The sequence below is a fragment of the Aquarana catesbeiana genome, linkage group LG05 (assembly GCF_042186555.1).
Source record: "Aquarana catesbeiana isolate 2022-GZ linkage group LG05, ASM4218655v1, whole genome shotgun sequence".
NCBI classification, from domain to species: Eukaryota; Metazoa; Chordata; class Amphibia; order Anura; family Ranidae; genus Aquarana; species Aquarana catesbeiana.
Window position 1 is genome coordinate 456,549,672 of NC_133328.1, and position 21,619 is coordinate 456,571,290.

The 21,619-nt window shown below is 41.2% G+C and overlaps 1 protein-coding gene across 1 annotated transcript in view; it reads right to left on the bottom strand.

Moving 5' to 3' along the window:
* The window catches only part of NAPG (NSF attachment protein gamma), a 37,226-nt gene that overhangs the window by 2,233 nt on the left and 13,374 nt on the right, over window positions 1-21,619 (bottom strand). The window contains exons 6-11 of the mRNA XM_073631336.1: window positions 19,770-19,879; window positions 17,659-17,725; window positions 16,893-16,963; window positions 12,245-12,323; window positions 9,230-9,309; window positions 1,996-2,125 (exon numbers count right to left, since the gene is read on the bottom strand). Coding sequence (XP_073487437.1) covers window positions 1,996-2,125; window positions 9,230-9,309; window positions 12,245-12,323; window positions 16,893-16,963; window positions 17,659-17,725; window positions 19,770-19,879 — 537 coding nt within the window. The remainder of the gene's footprint in view (window positions 1-1,995; window positions 2,126-9,229; window positions 9,310-12,244; window positions 12,324-16,892; window positions 16,964-17,658; window positions 17,726-19,769; window positions 19,880-21,619) is intronic.

Consider the following 21,619-nt stretch of genomic DNA (forward strand, 5'->3'; position numbering starts at 1 on the left):
AACTTATCCTTTCACACTATTGCGTTGTGGCAACACGTTATACAGTGGGGACGGAAAGTATTCAGACCCCCTTAAATTTTTCACTCTTTGTTATATTGCAGCCATCTGCTAAAATCATTTAAGTTCATTTTTTTTCCTCATTAATGTACACACAGCACCCCATATTGACAGAAAAACACAGAATTGTTGACATTTTTGCAGATTTATTAAAAAAGAAAAACTGAAATATCACATGGTCCTAAGTATTTAGACCCTTTGCTGTGACACTCATATATTTAACTCAGATGCTCTCCATTTCTTCTGATCATCCTTGAGATGGTTCTACACCTTTATTTGAGTCCAGCTGTGTTTGATTATACTGATTGGACTTGATTATGAAAGCCACACACCTGTCTATATAAGACCTTACAGCTCACAGTGCATGTCAGAGCAAATGAGAATCATGAGGTCAAAAGGAACTGCCTGAAGAGCTCAGAGACAGAACTGTGGCAAGGCACAGATCTGGCCAAGGTTACAAAAAAATTCTGCTGCACTTAAGGTTCCTAAGAACACAGTGGCCTCCATAATCCTTAAATGGAAGACGTTTGGGACAACCAGAACCCTTCCTAGAGCTGGCCGTCCGGCCAAACTGAGCTATCGGGGGAGAAGAGCCTTGGTGAGAGAGGTAAAGAAGAACCCAAAGATCACTGTGGCTGAGCTCCAGAGATGCAGTCGGGAGATGGGAGAAAGTTGTAGAAAGTCAACCATCACTGCAGCCCTCCACAAGTTGGAGCTTTATGGCAGAGTGGCCCGACGGAAGCCTCTCCTCAGTGCAAGACACATGAAAGTCCGCATGGAGTTTGCTAAAAAACACCTGAAGGACTCCAAGATGGTGAGAAATAAGATTCTTTGGTCTGATGAGACCAAGATAGAACTTTTTGGCCTTAATTCTAAGCGGTATATGTGGAGAAAACCAGGCACTGCTCATCACCTGTCCAATACAGTCTCAACAGTGAAGCATGGTTGTGGCAGCATCATGCTGGGGGGGTGTTTTTCAGCTGCAGGGACAGGATGACTGGTTGCAATCGAGGGAAAGATGGATGCGGCCAAGTACAGGGATATCCTAGACGAAAACCTTCTCCAGAGTGCTCAGGACCTCAGACTGGGTCAAAGGTTTACCTTCCAACAAGACAATGACCCTAAGCACACAGCTAAAATAACGAAGGAGTGGATTCTCAACAACTCCATGACTGTTCTTGAATGGCCCAGCCAGAGCCCTGACTTAAACCCAATTCAGCATCTCTAGAGAGACCTAAAAATGACTGTCCACCAACGTTTACCATCCAACCTGACAGAACTGGAGAGGATCTGCAAGGAGGAATGGCAGAGGATCCCCAAATCCAGGTGTGAAAAACTTGTTGCATCTTTCCCAAAAAGACTCATGGCTGTATTAGATCAAAAGGGGGCTTCTACTAAATACTGAGCAAAGGGTCTGAATACTTAGGACCATGTGATATTTCAGTTTTTCTTTTTTAATAAATCTGCAAAAATGTCAACAATTCTGTTTTTCTGTCAATATGGGGTGCTGTGTGTACATTAATGAGGAAAAAAATGAACTTAAATGATTTTAGCAAATGGCTGCAATATAACAAAGAATGACAAATTTAAGGGGGTCTGAATACTTTCCGTCCCCACTGTATGTGTGGTGAACTGGGGTGCCATTTATTTATTCTATTGATCCTGCTGACCAATGTTTCTGGCACAAAATTGATTGGCTCCCCTCACTCCCTTAAGTTACACATTGCTAATGATTGGCTGCTAGACCAAAGCATTTTTCACAGGGTGATAGGTCACATGCTCCTAGATACCTGGAAGTATTGTGGACAGATGTGGAGGATGAAGGAGCAGCAGGGAGGCACTGGTAAGGTTAGTACATTAATGGAAACAGCATACAACACCTCAAAGACGGTAAGTCAAACAGCGTTTTACAAATACCTACTGAAGGATTGAACTTACATCGTTATCCATGTATTTGAAGAGAGGAGAGTTGCAAACGTCACACACTTGATCTTGATCTAGCTGATCATATCCTTCTAATAGTTGTTCAAGTGCAGCGCAGTCCTCGCTCCCATTGAATCCTGGAATACTAAACCAAGACATCAGGTGTCAGTAATGATTACTAGAGAGATGTCATCACTCCAAACCTGTAAAAAAATCTCTTGCCACTGGAACTCCAAATGCTGACCAAAAAGAGCCCAACCTCTGATGTCTGAACAGGGCTGTACTGGGGGCAAAACGTTAGAGAGGGGTGGTCCTGGATAGGGCTTTAGTGTTCTTTGTCTAGTTTTTAAAAATTTGGATGTAATCTAATATCATTAATGTGTGACTTCCTGCTTTCTTGATGAGTAATGATTACCAAGACAAGATCAAGGTCACAGCTTTATCCTAACAAAAATGCCCATGGCTTGCTGCATAGTTAAACATAATATAACATCATTTTACAAGGACTTTAATTAAGGTTTATTTTTAGGATTACAGAATTTCATAATGCTGACTCCTGAGCTGACAGGGGATACAGGAACTTTTTTGTCCATACCGTAAATAAATAAAACATCCCCTGAAAGTAAGCCCTAGTGTGTTTTTTGTAGACAAAATTAAACAGTCTTATTTTCGGGGAAACACAGTATATAATTTTTTCTTTTTTTTTTTCCTGCATGTTGAGCGTACCGCGTCACCCTCGAGACATGCACTCATGCTGTATACCTGCCAATACAGTTCCAGTGTTGTATATCCAGCAATATCTCCCACAGTGCTTAACATAGCTAGGACATCCATTAGAAATCATAGGGCCTCTACAGTTTATCCAACAGGGAGGAGGTAAATAGAAGAGAGATTTAGGGTACGTTTGCATGGTGTTTTGCCACGGTGCAAATGACAGCAGCAGGATTCTACTCATTCCTGCTGCTTAGTTCGACAGCTTCGGCCGCTGAGTCTTTACACTGTAATGACAGGCTGTTGGCAGTCGCAGCTATTCGTGGCTGTTCGTAATGTCAGCGATCACCGCAGCTATCGCCGATATATGTATCTGATAGTTCAGTACACCGATATTTTACAGTACAGGGTGAGGTATATGAAGGTACAGTGTCCCATTAACAGCAGATTACTAGAGATGTCAGTGGTGTATAAGTGTGTATTATAGTTGGTGTTCTCACCACTGTCAGGACTCTCCTTGGCCAACTCACTCTCCCCCGCTGCCTGCTCCGTTTTTCGGCACGTCATCCAGTTGGAGCTTCCAAAAAAAGGGGACGGAGAAACATACCAACATTGCCTAGCAGCAAGCAAGCCGGTAACAGCACAGGAGAGGAACCACTTTAAAAACCCCACCCTTTGCAGGCACGTTTTTTTTTTTAAGCCATGCCTACGCTACCCTGTCAGTTCTCTACTGTCCAGCCATCCACGGAAGAGCAGAGCTAGGTTTGGCTCTGTAGCTTAGTTACTGTAGTGATGTGGGAAAAGACAAAGCTGCCAGGCCCCCTGCTGAACCGATGGGGCCCTGGGCCCGGTACAGGAGGGTTGCCCAATATCCCCCTATCAGCAGCCCTGAGGAAGCAATACAGAACATACAAAAGACATTTCCAGTGAGAGATATATGCAACTATACAGCAAAACAGCAGGAAAAAACATTTTAACTAGGTAAGCCCATTTCATATCTGTAATGCCGCATACACACGGTCGGATTTTCCGACGGGAAATGTTCGATAGGAGCCTGTTGTCGGAAATTCCAACCATGTGTAGGCTCCATTGGACCATTTCCGTCGGAATTTCCGACAAATTTGAGATCTGGATCTCAAATTTTCCGACAACAAAATACGTTGTCGGAAATTCTGATTGTGTGTACACAATTCCGACGAACAAAATCCCACGCATGCTTGGAATCAAGCAGAAGAGCCGCACTGGCAATTGAACTTCATTTTTCTCGGCTTGTTGTATGTGTTGTACTTCACCGCGTTCTTGACGTTCGGAATTTCCGACAAGATTTGTGTGACCGTGTGTATGCAAGACAAGTTTAAGCCAACATTCTGTCGGAATTTTGTTGTCGGAATGTGCAATCGTGTGTACGCAGCATATGAGTGAGGCAGGGATGTTGGACAGAAAGCCCTTCTGGGTCATAAATATTACTATGTTCTGTGTAAACTGTTAAGTAATATGCCAGTCCTGTATATATAAGAAACACACATGTGAAGAGATTTTAGTTCAGTGGAATGACACTGTAATTTTTACTAAAAATAACAGTATATTGTGATAACAGCCATTTTCATTTTTTTAACATGAGTGCAGAAAAGCTTTAAAAGCAACCTTATTCTTAAAATCACTTCATACAGACTTCATACTTCTTAACGTTTCAAAATGCAACATTGGGCCACATTTACATCTAATACAATACCCTACCAAAAAAAAGCACATTTCAACAAAACTATACCCATTTTCAGCAAGCCCTTCATAGCTGGTAAGATATTGGAGTTTAAAAAAAGACCACATAGATACGTTCTTGCTCGAAAAAACTATTTTGAACAACAGACAGAACGGATTCATGAAAAGACAGAAGTTGTCAAACAAACCTGATTTCTTTTTGGCCTCTTTCACACGAACGTTCCGTTCAGGTCCGCCTGTCAGTTTTTTAGGCAGACCTGAACGGACCCTCCATAGACCTCTATGGAGCGTCGGATGTCAGCGGTGACATGTCCGCTGACATCCGACCCGCTCCGCTCTGAAAAAGTGTAACGGAGGAAAAACCTACTTTTCCATCCGTTTGCGGATCGGATGACAACGGACTCTACGGTCCGTCTTCATACGATCCCGCATAGGGGAGAGTGGCACTCTGACAGGCCTGTCGCTGCACAGTGGGACCTGTCAGCGGGCTCCGTACACGGACACGTCCGTGTGAAAGAGCCCTTTAGGAAGAGGTAAGTAAAAGCTTTAACAGAGAGGTGGCTGTGGACGTTGTATAGCGGGATTTTGCAAAAGCGTTTGACACAGTTCCCCACACATGGCTCATGTGTAAGGTAAAGTCTACAAGCTTGGAAAGATCAGTTTGTAAATGGATTGAAAAATGGCTAAAAGACAGAATTCAGAGAGTAGTCGTTAATGATTCTTACTCTGAATGGTCTAAGGTTATCAGTGGTGTACCCCAGGGCCACTGATAAGGGGGGGACCACCAGCCCTAGTGTACGGGGCCCGGGCCCTGTCAGTTCAGGAGGAGGGCCCGGGCCCTGTCAGTTCAGGAGGAGGGCCCGGGCCCTGTCAGTTCAGGAGGAGGGCCCGGGCCCTGTCAGTTCAGGAGGAGGGCCCGGGCCCTGTCAGTTCAGGAGGAGGGCCCGGGCCCTGTCAATTCAGGAGGAGGGCCCGGGCCCTGTCAATTCAGGAGGAGGGCCCGGGCCCTGTCAATTCAAGAGGAGGGCTCGGGCAGTTAACAAGTTCTTATGCAGCTGTCAAGCTCCACTCCGTTTAACAGCCTCCTGTGTCCTGCCATTTTCTCACAGAGCGGCTCAGTGCTCTGATGATAGCTGCACTCCCAGTGCGACTGTTCATGTTTCCTGTATACCTCTTATTGTAACTTTCTTTCTCTTTCTTTCTTCCTCTTATTGTAACTTTCTTTCTCTTTCTTTCTCTTCCCCTTCCTCCTGCCAGATTCTTGCATTCCTCACGCTCTGATATCGCCCCCCCTCCCTGCAAGTAACCTCCAATCCTTCTCCTTGTTATTTGATTGCGCCCCTCTGTCTCTTCCGTCCTTCACTCCTGTATTCCTCCTTCTGTCTGATCTTTTCTGTCTCCTGTCAGCCCAGCCTATAAATCTTCCTTGTTCTTTCCCCTGTCCTCTGCCTCACTGTCACAGCCGATCAAATGTATTCCGTTCCTGCAGCTGTCTTATCTTCTCCCAGCCAACTTAGTGTACTATTGTAGCTGGGCTTGCCACTCCTCTAAAGGGTAGTGTTATACCGCGCTAAGTGAAAAACAAAAATTAAGTATATAGACACTATATAACAGCAGCAATTAATCCAAGTGACATAACCAAGGCGTTCAGCACACAATAAAGTGCAGTGCATAAACTCTAACTAGCAAAATATGTTGAACATAAAATTGAATCAATAATGTGTACAAAAAAGTCCTTGTGATAAAAAAATTCCATATATAAAGTCCATATAGAAGTGAATAATCAATTGAAATCCACCACCAAAAAGTCATGCAGAGCTTCAAGTAACCCTTCACACCCAGTAAGCAGGGTCGCTTACCAGATGGTGTGGACCACCTATTATTATCATTGCTAGGATGGTCGAAACAGGCAAGCAGACTATCCCTCTACGGGGTATAAGGCAAGAAATCCTCTGGATACATTCCGATATGGGGCCAAACCCTCTATAGAAACCACACTCAAATGGACCGCAGCAGGATCAACACGACCAGTTATGGATCATAAGGAGAAAAGGAACTCCAATAGTGTGACACCATACAAACAGTTTTTTGAAAAAAGAAAAGCCAAGGGGCTACTTATAAGGTATAAAATTCAACCTTGCATAGGTAAAACAGTTTAGCTAACAAACTCTCAGATACGAACACCCGTACTTCCGTGCTTTAACATGCATTAAATCACTGGTTGCATCATGATTACAGGGTTTTAAAAAAATGTTGTTCTGCGTTGCTTTTTGTTTCAAAACTTTTTAAGTGATTGAGGAGTCCAAAATAATTTGCTGACTTCTATTCCCCCCACAAAAAAAAAATATAAAATAGAAGTCTGTCCATTACTAGTGGTACACTCCAATGGTTTGGTAAATTGGTTTTATTGCAGACAAGGTCACACAATTGAGTTAATATTGATTTATAAAATAAACAAAACAAAATAATTCAATGAAAAAGCTCTCTGGGTGAGTATGTGTTGCATTTGACAAGACTTTTAGGAAAGAAGCACAAACCTTAGAACAACTGGCAAAATGCTTACACTGCAAACCCTTTTCCATCAGCTTGCAGAGCGTGTAAAAATAATAGCAAAGTTTGAAACCGCGTCTAATTAATCAGATTAATGGAGTGAACAAAGCTAAATACAATAAATGTCTACACAGCAATGCCTGAATTATACCAAACATTAGATACATCAAATTTAAAAGTATTATAAAGAAAAAAAAAATCATTGTCATAATTTCTGACAACCCTATAGATAACAAGCCCCAGTCTAGCATGCAGTGGTACAAGCACAACATACAGAGGCACATCTACAAATTTAAAGGAGAAATATAGCCAAAGCCCTTTTGGCCATACTTCTGTGGGTGAAAGAATTCACTTAGTTCTGCAGTTCTGTGACCCAGATTAAGCTGACAGTGGGCTAAAGCCCGCTGTCAGCTGATGTCACAGATGAGGTCCAGGCTCTTCAGGGATCCTGACCATGTCAGGATCTGCTCAGATGCCTGACTGGCAACTGGCTCAGTCCCTCAGTGACTTGCTGAGAGCCTGAGCCATACGCTCCCACCGACTCCACAGCCCAATGCTGCAGTGAGCAGTGGAGGGGCAGAGCAGAAGGCTGCTGACGGACAGTCAATGCTCTCTGCTCAGTGAAGATAGAGAACTGAGCAATCAGAATTCATGTGATCGCTCAGTTCTCAGTCATAGAGACTGAGAGAACAGCTACAGCTTTGGATCAGTGTTTCAGCCACAAGGGTGAATTTATATGTTTTTTGTTTTAGTGCCACACGTCTCTTTTAACTAACTCGTTCTGCTTCTACGAAGCCTTAAAGAGGAACTGCAGTCTGCTCAAACTGCTCAAATAAAAACATCTTTGCCATTCTGAAGTTTCCCTCAAACCACTTTTGCATATTATTTTATATATACTGTGATTCTGTACTTGCCAAATATGCTGCAGAAATCTCACTCTAAGTCTGGCTGCAATCATTTTAACTGTGGGCAGCTGAAGCTGCTGCCTGTTCACTTCCTGGATTTACAGACACACACCTTCAGATCGGCAGCTCTCATTGGCCCTCTTATGACTCATCCCCCTCCCTTCCTGGCAAACTCTCTCTCTCTCTAGAGAGAGAGAGAGCGAGAGAGAGTGCACGAGAGAGAGAGAGCTTTGGGCTGTATAAGGTATTTATTGGCAGAAAAAAAATGTTTTAGGGCTCTTTCACACGGACGATCCATATGTCCGTTTTTCATCCTTCCGTTTTCAGATGAAAAACGGACATACATGTATCCCTATGGAGCGTCGGATGTCAGCGGTGACATGTCCACTGACATCCGACCCGTTCCGATCCGAAAAAGTGTAACGGAGGAAAACCCTACTTTTCCATCCGTTTTCGGATCGGGTGACGACGGACTCTACGGTCCCTCATCATCCGATCCCCCATAGGGGAGAGTGGCGCTCTGACAGGTCCTGTCATCTTCCTGCTCAGCGGGGATCGCGGCGCGATCCCCGCTGAGCAAGCGCATATTCACGGGGCAGATCATCACTGATCCGCCCCGTGTGAAAGAGCCCTTACTATCCGAAGTTAAAACAACAAAAGCAGAGGATTTAATAGATGGAAAGATGAAAAAAATGACTGAAGTTAGGCTTTAAGGTGTTACTAAACCCACAACAGGAAAATCAGTCTGTGCAGTAAAGCATGCTGGTTTGTAAACTTCCAGCAGGACAATGACCCTAAAGATACAGCCAGAGCTACAATGGAATGGTTTAGATCAAAGCATATTCATGTGTTAGAATGGCCCAGTCAAAGTCCAGACCCAAATCCATCCAATCTGACAGAGCTATTTTGCAAAGAAGAATGGGCAAAAATGTCACTCTCTAGATGTGTAAAGCTGGTAGAGACATATCCAAAAAGACTTGCAGCTGTAATTGCAGCGAAAGGTGGTTCTGCAAAGTATTGACTCAGGGGGGCTGAATACAAATGTACGTCATACTTTTCACATATTTATTTGTAAAGAATTTTGAAAACCATTTATCATTTTCCTTCCACCTTCTTCCATATGCCACTTTGCGTTGGTCTATCACATAAAATCCCAATAAAATACATTTACATTTTTGGTTATAACATGACAGACTGTGGAAAATTTCAAGGGGTATTAATATTTTTCAAGGCACTGTATGCCCATGTGAATGAAGCCTAAAGCCTTCAAAAAGCAGGAAGCAATTATCAATAGGATCTGTTTGTTATTTACTTCAACAAAAAGCATAACTCTGAATAATAGCATGTTCTGCATCAACACCCACCTGTAACTTTCTCTGACGCATTTCTCAGCAGCCACATAGTCATTCCTATGTAGATGTACTAGCACTTGGGCAATGGTTTTCTGAATAAAACAGCATAGAATCAGTTATAAATAAAAGCCTGTTATGTGTACAGCCTAGCCAGATCACAAAAACATGAAATAAGACTATTTTGAAAGGGAAGGAATACGTCAAAGGAGAATCACTTTAGTCCACAACACTTAATGGTCTATGTATAGGACATTCACAGTGCAGATGCCTTAACTTTTCATAGGAGCACCGCAAATGTCTCATATGATCTAATGAATTAAAAAAAGAAAAAACAAAGAACAATATATATCCCTATTTTTTGTATAATGTGAAAGATGATGTTACGCCGAGTAAATAGATACCTAACATGTCACGCTTTAAAGTTTCGCATGCTCGTGGAATGGCGACAAACTATGGTACTAAAAAATCTCCATCACCTTTTAAAACTCCTTTACAGGTTTACCTGTTTAGACTTAGAGGAGGTCTAGTACTAAAATGATTGCACTCGCTCTAACGTTCGCGGCGATACCTCACATGTGGTGTGAACAGCGTTTACATATGTGTGCACGACTTACGTATGTGCTCGCTTCTTTTTTAATTTTATTTTTTAGATTTACATTGTCCCTTGAATTTTTCTTTTTTTTTAATCACTTTTATTCCTATTACAAGGAATGTAAAAATCCCTTGTAATAGAAATAAGGATGACAGGCCCTCTTTATAAACAGATCTAGGGTCAAAAAGACCTCAGATCTCTTCTTTACCTTTAAAAGCAAAAAAGATTTAAAAAGAAAACATTTGATCTTTTGCTTTAAAAAAAAAAAGAAAAGTTTTTTTTCCAACCTGGTCCAGAAGTGACTTCATGACTTCGTTCCGGTCCTCCAAAGCCATAGAGGTGATCAAAGATGATATACTTTTTGATCGCCACTGACCAGCCAGCGCCACCGGTGGATCGTTTCTCGGGCAAGCCGGCAGAAACAATAAGCCCGAGAGAGACACCGGCGAGCGGTAGGAGGTGGGACGTCCCAACCCACTGCTTCTGAAACTGTTCCATGCTTTCCAGCTGCTCATTTTTTTTTTTTTTTTTTAGAAAAAGTAACAAACATGTTATACTTACCTGCTCTGAGCAAGGGTTTTGCACAGAGCAACCTTAATCCTCCTTTTCTTGGGTCCCCCTCCGCTGGCACTCTGGGATCCTCTCCCATGCCGAGTGCCCTCATAGCAAGCCGCTTGCTATGTGGGTACTTGTGTGTGCTTGCTCCCGAGCCCTGCTCTGAGTGTCCATAAGACACACAGTCCCCCCGCTCCCTCCTCACTGGCTGTGCTGGACAGCAGCGTAGAGACTCGGGAGAGCCTCGGTTCTCTGCACATCGCTGGATTGGGATCGTGTTCAGGTAAGTATTAGGGGGGCGCTGTGGTGGGAGCTGCACACTGAAGGTTTTTTACCTTCATGCACAGAATGCATGAAAGTAAAAAACCTTCAGGCTTTACAACCTATTTAATGATGCCCATGCAAATGGTTAAGGTACCTGCACAGTGAATGTTTTATATATAGACCCCTAGCAGTACTTTTCTTACTCAGTTGCATTGAGGTCTATATTTCTTACTCTCATTACACTGATAAAGAGTACATATCTAAGACAGTTCACGTATTACTGTAAGGAAGATATCCATGCTCTGGCTGTAAACTTCTAGATCGTATTTCAGTCTCCTGAGTAATGATCAGGGTGGATAAAAATCAATGATTTAAAAAAAAAAAATTTAATCAAATTTATTTTAATAAAATACTGTTGGAGTAAAAATATATCTAAAGATAGTTTCATATTTAAGATACATTAATAATTTAGTTTAGTTATTCAGCATGAAATTGAGCTTGGTTATGTAGCATGAGGCTGTATATTCTGCAATATTTACATTTTTGGTAAACTCGTTCAATGAATCCAAGCTCTGCAAGCTGAGATAACATGCACTGCATTGATGCATTCACACAATTTCACAGTAACCATGAGATAAAACAAAGTTCAGGAATATTCCTTTATCCCATTGGTTTGGAAATCTATGTACACTACAAACTGTATGATTGAATCAGTTCTGATATTGCTGTTTTACTAACCAGACAGCTTATTATTCTAAATAGGAAACCTTCATTTTGTTTGCAAATATTAAAGATTTTAACTACCAGCAAGAATGATTCCTTACATTTAAAGAGCACCTGTCATTTCAGATCCATCATGGCAGCGCCTGTTAGCGGGCATCCACTCACCTGCTGCCGCCACATCCCTCACCTTGTTGTGTCACTACCGCATCACCAGCCGTACCATTAAAGTGAATGGGACTGTCGATGAGTCAACAGCGGATCAGAGGAGGAGCCACTGCGTGACAGAGATGACAGTTGCTCTTTAAAAATTATGATTTAAATCAAATTGATTTAAATTAAGCCTTTTTACTTGTGATTTAAATCACGATTTAAATTGTAATTTAACTTAACTTGATTTAAATCAAACCCAACCTGGTAAAGATAATAAAATGACTTTAATTGTCATTTTATAAAAACATACAATGAAATTTCCATTTGCATTTACTGAATGATGCATTAAACAATTAATACAATTACAATTTGCACATTAATGCATACAGTATGTCTGTATGTGTTTGCAGCATGCAAGTAGAGAACACTGACAAACCAGTCACATTTTTTTGTCATCCTAATCGTAGGTACAATACTTGAGTACAGTCCTGGGAAAAAATAAAATCTGGCAGAGACCACTAATGGGCAAAAGCTGCCATCAAATTCCATTTAGCAAAAAACAAAAAAAAAAACCCTCTCTAGGGCTAAGCAGTGATAGGTTGCGGTATGGGCTATAACTGCTGAAGTACACAATTCCATTAAACTATTGCTGTATTGTAGTATACACCCTAACTTGTAGGACTATACTATTAAAGTCAGAAGTTTCCTAGGGAAAAAGTAGCATACGTTACACCACTTCATACCTTGTAACATGTTGGATAATTTTCTATTTCTTTGTACATATTTTTCTCCTTTTGAATAGATGCCACAGCTTCATCTAGCCTACAAAGTAAAGAAAAAAAAACTCCATTAATACTGTACAGCAAGTTGGTCACATCAATAACATTCAAAGCCCAGTTTTCTTCAAGCCCAGCTCCAGGCAAAGTGAAAGTCCTCCCATGCAGTGGGCTGCACTTGCACTGCATCGGTTAAATGCTCATTTATGTCCAGGGAATGGGAAAAGCAGTTCACTTACTGAATCCTCTGCTCCTCTGGCAGGCGGCCCTGGCAGTGGACATCTCCTCAGTGTCTTCATGTCCAATGCAGGGAGATGGTCCCTGTATCTGTCTTGATGATGTCAGAGGGTGTCTGATGGGAGTAGAACCTGCGGGAACCAGTCTTGCAGGGCAAAGAAGCTTGCAGAAGCAGAGAACCAGGTAAGTAAATCTGCTTTTCCCAATCTATGGTACCATCATCTATCTGCCTCTCTACCTTGGCCAACCAAAGGCAGCCTTGTATTCATTGATAAAAATACAAATCTTCTCCTGAATGGCTTCTCCATTTTGCCTGAAGCAGATGGGAAGTTACCTGTACTGCTGCCGCTTACTGTATGTAGCTTCCTGTGACCTCAGCATACCGCTCTGGCCTGCGCATGCCCGGGTCGGGCGGGACGGGAGCACTGACATACTCCTCTATAGAGATTGCAACCTACCTATTTGCAGCCCCCACTACCTATGAATAAGCTTCTATACTTGCTATACCACTACTGCTCACTCCCACATCCTGCCCCTTCTCTGTGGTTTTCCTTGCTTTTAACAAAAATCTCCTTTCTACAAGCAAACAATTACATCCCATCAGTTCAGATGAACCCTTCTCTCTCAACTATGCCCCTGAAGAAGGACTTTATAAACAAAAAATATCCCGAAACGCGTCGGGCTTGAGAAGAGCATTCCACCATTACTCACTATTTGATGTTCATCATGTCCACTATGTAGTTCTACTATGTTACTCTAGATATCTATTGCTTGTTTTTTAACATTTGTATTTTTCAACACGAATAAAATCAAATGTCTTTTTACTATGTATAACGTCTTCTACCTTTATACTTTTTCTTTATCTATGCAAGTGCCGGGAAAGTCCACTTAGGGGAACCCATTGTTTTGTGTTACTGTATGTAGCTAAAGCTATTAAAGTTCATCATCACAGCAGCTGTATCTTTCTGCCCCAAAATTAACTAGTTAAAAGTAAAATTAAACTTAGAATTTTACTTGAATCACTTGACCTCTGGAAGGTTTTACTCCCTTCATGACCTGGGCATTTTTTGCTATTCAGCACTGTACTACTTTAACTGGCAATTGTGCGGTCATGCAACACTGTTCCAAAAGAAATTTATATTATGTTTTTTCACATAGAGATTTCTTTTGGTGGGATTTGATCACCACTGGGTTTTTTTTATTTTGTATTATATAAATAAAGGGAGACCAAAAATATTGAAGAAAAAAAATCTAATGTTTTCTACTTTGTTATAAAACATATCCAAAAAAATAAATAAAATTTCTTCATGAATTTATGCTAAAATGTATTATGCTACGTCTTTGGTAAAAAAAATAAAAATCTTAATAAGTGTGTATTAATTAGTTTGTGCGAAAGTAATAGCATCTACAAACTATGGTATATATACACTGGAATTTACACAGCTAAAAGATGCTATACTGTAATGGCGGTGATCAGAGACTTATAGTGTGACTGTGATAGGGTGGCGGGCAAGCTGACACTAACAGACCATCTGGAAGGGTCACTGACACGGACGTCGCTAGTGACACTTATACAGTGATCAGTGATAATACTGTACACCGACACTATACTAATGACACTGGGTGGGAAGGGGTTAACATCTAGGGCGATCAAGAGGTTAACTGTGTACCTAGCAATGCATAATGTGTGCTGCTTTTACTTTACTATCTGGCTGTTTATTATCCCTGCTTTTTGGTTAAAAGATACTGCCAGATCGTTGTTTACAGTACACAGAGTTCTGTGTTTTTGTGAAACAGAACTCTGTGTGCGATTGGACACAGCCAATCAGCAGATTTCAGATGAAATCATGCAGTGTCCAATCACAGCACAGGTCAAACCCGGAAGAAGGCTGGTGACGTACATGCATGTGATCCTGCCTGTACCCGCCGCCTGCTCGCAGTATATTTACTGTGAGCAGTCAGCGGGTTGTTAAGTAGCGAGGAACGCCAGTTGTTTATCCACTTTAAGTCATACAGTTAAAGGCTGCGAGAAGGAAGCAAACTTTTTTTTTTTTTTTGAGTGAAGTTCTGCTTTCAGTGGCCATTACAGGGAACTGATTTAAATGATTATGATGGTTTGTTGCCATGACAAACGAGAATCCTGAATGCAGACTAAAAAAATTTACAGTTGCATCAGGATGAGATTTACTGAGCATTCATTCAATTTGTATTGTACACAGCATAAGGACAAAACCAATACTGATCGGATTATCCGCTTGGAGAAGAAAATAATCCCTTTATAAACCTGTGTTTGTTAAATTACATACATTGGTGCTGATAGGAATACGTTTTTATCAATATTATATCTTAACAAAAAAAAACAAACCTAAAAAAAATCCTTGTTCAATCAAATCAAATGTGAGGACAATAATACATTATCTTTAATGTGAACTTGACCTGTCTTAAAACGTTGCCAAGATAACAGCGGTACTGAAGTATCTGTGCTAGTCTTCAAATGGTGTCCCCTTGGGTCCTAGGTCCAGAACCTAAATGGAGCCTTGAAATCATGCAGTGTCCAATGCATGATTGCTCAAGTCAAACTAAAGCCAGACCCCTCCTGGTGCCTAGAGCTGCCATTCTCATTTCGTTATCAAATGAGAAAACTTCAGTGGGCAGGAAAGGCTCTGAGAGCTGGGTGCCAGGGATAGAGCATGGCACTGAGAGGGGTCAGCACTTAATCTTAACTTGGACAGGTTTAGGTGTTGTGTACAACCTGGGTCTAGGACCCAAGAGGACATAACAGGGACACCATGATTGATTTGTAGACCAAAACAGGCAGGTGCATTTTGGTGATCCCAGCAGAGAAATGTCTATCCAACCTCAATGAGCAATGTGCTCATGGTTCCCTCTTCTGGACTTCCCATTGGAATAAACGGAGTATCTAGCCTGAGCTGTTTACTGATCTAGCTACACATTGCTCAGCACACAGTGCAATGCCACAAATGGAAGCCAGAGATCTTCCAAGCACAGTCCCCACAAAATAAAAGTATCTGAGATTGAACCCATCAATGTCTACACTTAACTTTGGATAACTCGGGCATCACTAAAAAAAATAAATAGATTAATTAAATAGGGGCCAACGAAGCACATAAAACACACAAATATAAATCTCAAAATGAAAAAAAAAAAAAAAAAAAAGAAAAGTGTCATGAGTTTACTTAAAGGCTGGGTTCACACCATTGCGAATTGGATGCGGGATCCCCGCATCCAATTACCAATAGCAGGAGATTTTGACCGGCTCTTTATGGAGCCAGTTCACATATCTCCACAGCAGGTCCGGTGAACCAGCACGCACCGGACCCCTGCTGTGAGCCGCATGTGGCTCATATGTGAACCGAGCCTAAAGGCAGTATATTAAAAGCTTACTGAGAAACATATTATTTTACTTAGAATGCGGATTCTAAACTAAAACGGTATTATCCAATGTGATCAGATGACTGACAATGCTGCTGTGTTAATGTGCCCCCTGTGCTCCTTCATTCAGAGTGATGTTTCACTAATACAGGAGGCGTGTTACTGGAAAGATCACCAGGTGAAAACAGAGGGTGGAAATAAAGCCTAAAAAAGAAAACGAATGCAGCCACCACATCCAATAAATGGTAATCTGCTATAGATTACATTTTTTGGGTTTAATACCACTTTAAATAGAATTTTCTATTTATAAAGCAGAGTTTATCGTCATTTGAACAATGGTTTCTGTAAAATATGCACTATGAGTTGTTCACCATCCACGGAGTTGTATGAACCTGTAAATGAAATGCTAATTTACAAGTGTTTGTAAATTTACAGGGTATAGGGGGTCTCAATTGTGGCCTCTGACATCACCAAGGGACCACACATTATGTTCAGTATATATAATGCTAAAGAGAACGTGAGAGAACTGATGTTCAGAGATTGTGGACGTGCAACAGGTTGGGATGGAGACTTGAAAAACCAGAGAGGGACCGGTTACATGTTAGATGAGGATAGTCACTCCAGCTGTGAGAGGAGAGAAGCACACACAGCAGCTATGCCCTCTGCTGCCCATTCACAAAAGCCTTTGCATTTTGTGAATGAGTTCACATAATACAAAGGCTTCTGTGAATGGGCAGGAGAGGAGGGGCGGGCATAGCAGTTCCAGCAACTGCTCTTGAATTAACTGAGATCTCAGTGAACAACGTCAGACCTTCAGAAGTTATCTTCCTAGAGCACATTAAACCTGTCAGATGAGAATAAAAGTCTACGAGGCGGTAGGGACCTTGTTAGACTTCAATCATGGTGTGCCTGAAGCTTTTACAAAGTAGCTGAATTCCTGGCATTCAGCTTGAACCTCACAAATACCCATGAGTGAGTGCATTACCGTCTAGCTCTCACTAGAAGTCTTGACGCTTTCCCTAAAAGTTCCACAGCTTGACGTAAACGTTCTTCATTCTAAAGCCAAAAAAGGAACAATTACACAACTCAGACATTGTTAGACTCTGTTATCATACCTAAAGTGGGCCTGTTATGCTCCATTATATAAAACCCTAAAAGGTAGTACAAACTGTATTTACTTTTTTCCTCCAATGGTTAGGCTACTGATCGGAGACATAAAAGGTCAATTGAAAGTAAATTCCACCCACCCAATGGTACTAATCCTGTTACATTATTTTGTGTTTGTGCAACCTCCAATAAGGCCCCAATGAAGATGTTACCCTCTAAAAGCTATTCTACGGAGAGTCCATCATTTGGTTGTGTCACAGCCTTGGCTATTGAACGGAGGTAAGAATTCTAGCCAAAGAGATATAAAAAGCCAATCTTCCTTCCGATATGACAGCAACCAATAATAGAAACATTCTTATGTAGTTATATATGTAAATGACACATTTCTGATATGGGAAGTGTTACATGTCCAAGTGACACACTGGCAGGCCTGACCACTGATACATGGAAGGTAGAGGCATCTCTATACTTACATACTGCAGACCATATCTATACAATTAAAGATATGACCTTGTACACTTGTTTTATATCTGAGATATGGCATGCTGAGGAAGAATAGTGAGACATGGGTCCTTTTTGTTTAATTTTTTTCCTTCTTCGTGTACCTAACTGTTAGAAACATGGGGCAGTAAAAGGAAACACACCTCAAAGACGGATGCGGATTGTTGGTATAACTGAACAGCTTTTTCCAAATTGACGTTCTCGATTAGCCTAAGATACAAAAGAAGAATGCTCATAATATTTCACATCAAAAGTACATCTAAAAGCAAAAACATTTTTTATAAAGTCTTTTAACATTTTTCAATAAACGTTTTATTGGACACAAAGAGCATGGTACATCATATAATATAAATGTAAGCTAAAGACACAAGGTTACATTGTGCAGTCTCACAGGGTAGTATGGCAATAAAATAGGATTATTAGCTTCCATAATTCCTTAAAAGCCCAACTCCAGGATATTAGCAAATCCTCCTCCCAAGCACCTCTAACTATCCACTGGCATTAAAAAAAAAAAAAAAAGCCTATTTTACTTACATTGAAGCCATGGTCTTGTGACAATCCTTCTCTCTTCTGTTTACTTCCTGGGGTCCTTCTTCAGGTGTCCACATCACTGTCTGCTATTGGTGGACAAGCAACACTTCGCAGCAGCTGGGTCCTTTCTCAAAGACACCAGAGTAGGAGAACTCATGGGGTGGTAAGGGAACCAGTGGCCGAGAGGATAAAAAGCAGAAAAAAAAAGCAGGTCCCCAGGACAGGAAATTAACTTGATTTAACCACTTCGCATCCAGGCCAATTCTGGCATTTCTCTCCTACATGTAAAAAAACATCTTATATATATATATATATATATATAAAAAATTTTGTAGCAGAGACCCTAGAGAATAAAACGGCAGTTGTTGCAATTTTTTATGTCACACAGTATTTGCGCTACAATTTTTCAAACACAATTTGTTTGGAAAAACTACACTTTCATGATTTTTAATGCAAAAAAAAAAAAAGAAAAAATAAACATAGATAGCCAAATTTTTGGTAAAAAACAAAAGGTGACGTTACGCTGAGTAAATTGATACCAAACATGTCACGCTTTAGAATTGTGCACATTTGTGGAATGGCGCAAAACTAGGGTACTTAAAAATCTCCATAGGCAACGCTTTAAACATTTTTACAGGTTACCAGTTTAAAGGTACAGAGGAGGTGTAGTGCTAAAAGTATTGCGCTTGCTCTAACGTTTGCGGCGATACCTCACATGTGTGGTCTGAATGTTGTTTACATATGCGGGCGCAACCTATGTATGTGTTTGCTTTTGCGTGCGAGCCCAAGGGGATGCCCCCCCCTTTTTTTTTTTATTTAAAAGCCATCTAGTGGCTCATGAGCCACTAGTTTGGCTTATCAAAAGATAGGGATTCGCTGGCTGAAAACAAAGATATCTGGATGATGCCTGTAGCTGCAAGCATTATCCAGATATCACCACTTCAAATCCAGGACGTCATAGGACGGCCTTCCAGCGGGAAGTGGTTAAAGAGGAAACTGTGACTTTGATTTTTTACACTGCGGGATGATTTAGGAAGAGGTTTTGGAATCAAGACTGAGAAATAAGGCAATTGATGCACAATGCACAACCTAAATCTTTGCCTGGAGTTGGGCTTTAAACATTTTGGAGTAAACTTTAAAATTGGATATTGAGATTAGGGAGGGTACAACAGGGTCAAGTGGCTGTCTTTGTTCCTCTGAAGACATTTCCCTTTATTCTGGTCCCAGTGACACAACAGGAAAAGGAAATCTCCCCCAAAATAAGGGGGACTCTACTCTTAAGCTGGCCATAGTCAGATCGAAACTTGGCTGGTTCAGCAGGGACCAGACGAATTTCGACCCATCTATGGACATTCCCGGTCGAGAGGAGTCGATCTAAAGATCAACTGCTTTCAAACAGGACTGTTGGTGAATTCCGTTCGATCAGCTCTGCAGCACTGATCAGTTTATTCTCACAGCGGCAGAGTCCCATAGTAAGAATACAACAGCACAGTAGAGGAAGGATTCCCCCATCCACATCGCTTGTGTAGATGGGGGGAATACGTTTTTTTTTTTTTCCTATTAGCCCGCTAGTTGTCATCCGCTAGTTGAACATTCCGTCCCCCGTCCCCCCCTTGCCTTTTGATAGGCTGGGGCTCAAGCTTGCATTAAGCAATATCTGTTTTACTTAAATTCTGCTTTAAGCAATCTAGGAACGATGTGAATGTTTGACATATTCACTTACTTGCCAGCTCTCTCTAGTGCCATGGCAGCTGTGTCAGGGGTGCCATTCTCCAGAAACATCATGCTGGCTTTCTCTATCAAATGGACGGCTTCTGGGAGCTTCTGCATCTCCTACATTGTGACATCACAAAAAGAAAAAAAAAAAAAACTTACTTGGACAGAAATCTTTCTCCCCCCCCCCCCCCCCATTTACTCCCCTATAGGTTGTATTATGTGCATGTAACTACTGAAATGTATTAAAATGCACTGCCATATAAAGGTAAGCTAAAAAAAACAAAAAACAAAAATGAAGATTTGAACAAGCTGTAAATGGTTAATCAATATTTTGTCATTATGTCAAACATGGTAGCATTATTATTCATACAGGCATTCTGGTGGATCTACCCTAAGTTTAAGCTATTAAAAACAATACAGCAACGCGACTACGTTTCTTCATCTAGTTCTTAAGAATATAAGTAAAAAGTAAGAAGTGACAGTAGCTTATCTTAAAACAATTAAATGAAGACAACCGAATCACAAACCACAAGATTGTTTTTAGTTTATAAAAACAGTGTCACCTTGTCAGGGCTCTTACTAGACAGGGATTTTGGATATGGGGGAGTATGTGACTTTTTGCATGTAAAGGTGCTTAGCCCTAAGCAGCCAATCACTAGACCTGAACACTGTCACATGGAGGATAGGGGAGGGAGGTGGACAGTGATGTCATTCACCCAAGTGAGCTTCAGCACCACCAAAGCTCATTCAGGGTGGACGAAGTATGTTTTGGTGAGTATACATTGCTAGAATGTGGGCTATCAGGAGATAGTGGGGTTGATTTACTAAAGGAAAATAGGCTGTTCAGTTGCACTCTGTAAGAGCAGTTGCTCCAGAGCTTAGTAAATGAAGAGAAGTCTTGCACGTGATTGGGTACTCTGCAAATTGAAGCTTTACCTCATTTACCAAGCTCTGGAGCAACTGCACTTGTAGGGCGCAACTGCACATTGCAAAGTGCACAGCCCCTTTGCCTTTAGTAAACCAACCCCATTGCCTCACTCATAGAACACCCATAAACTGGACAAACATCCAACATAAACAGACAACACAACAACAACATAAACAGACATAAAGATGTGCTTTTAGTGCAAAACCACAGAACATGTCAGAACAGGACCAAGTGCTACATGAATTTCATGCCTGTGGATTATAATAAAAATGACCACCACCTCCCCAACCCTCAAAATTTACAAGCAATTCTCAGTTCCTTGTCCAAAAAAAGTTTCTAACACTAGTACTTACCTTTATTCACAATCTTATGATGTTCCTTCCCACCAGATACAGCAGTGACGAGTTCCCTGAATCTGCTCTTCGAGCTAATCTCCGACAGATCTTGTAAAAAAAACATTACTGGAAGTCCTAACCCTTTTTTTACAAAAATTGCGGTTTTGTCTGTATACACGCCCCAAACCCATAAAAACCTGACAGAGGCTCTAACTCTTCCCAATCTACCTAAATCCAGAAACTATGTTTTAAAGTGGATGTAAACCCGAAAAAAAAAAAAAAAATATATCATACTGTAGAGTATAAGATTTCCTATCATTTGAGCCCAGTCTTGCCACACAGAGTTAATCCATCTCTGAGTAATCCTCTTTTATTGTTCAGTGAGACAATTCTTGACAAAATGAGAAAAACTTTGTCAAATCCTCCCCCTTGCTGTGAGTGACAGGTGATTTACATCTCGTGCTTCAGCCTAAGAGACATGCAGTATTTTTAAATCACCTCCCCCACTGCTTTCTTCAGCAGCTCTGCAAGGATTGGCTGTTTCACACCTCACCATGATTTGGCATGCTGAAGTCATGTGGTTACTTTCCTGTC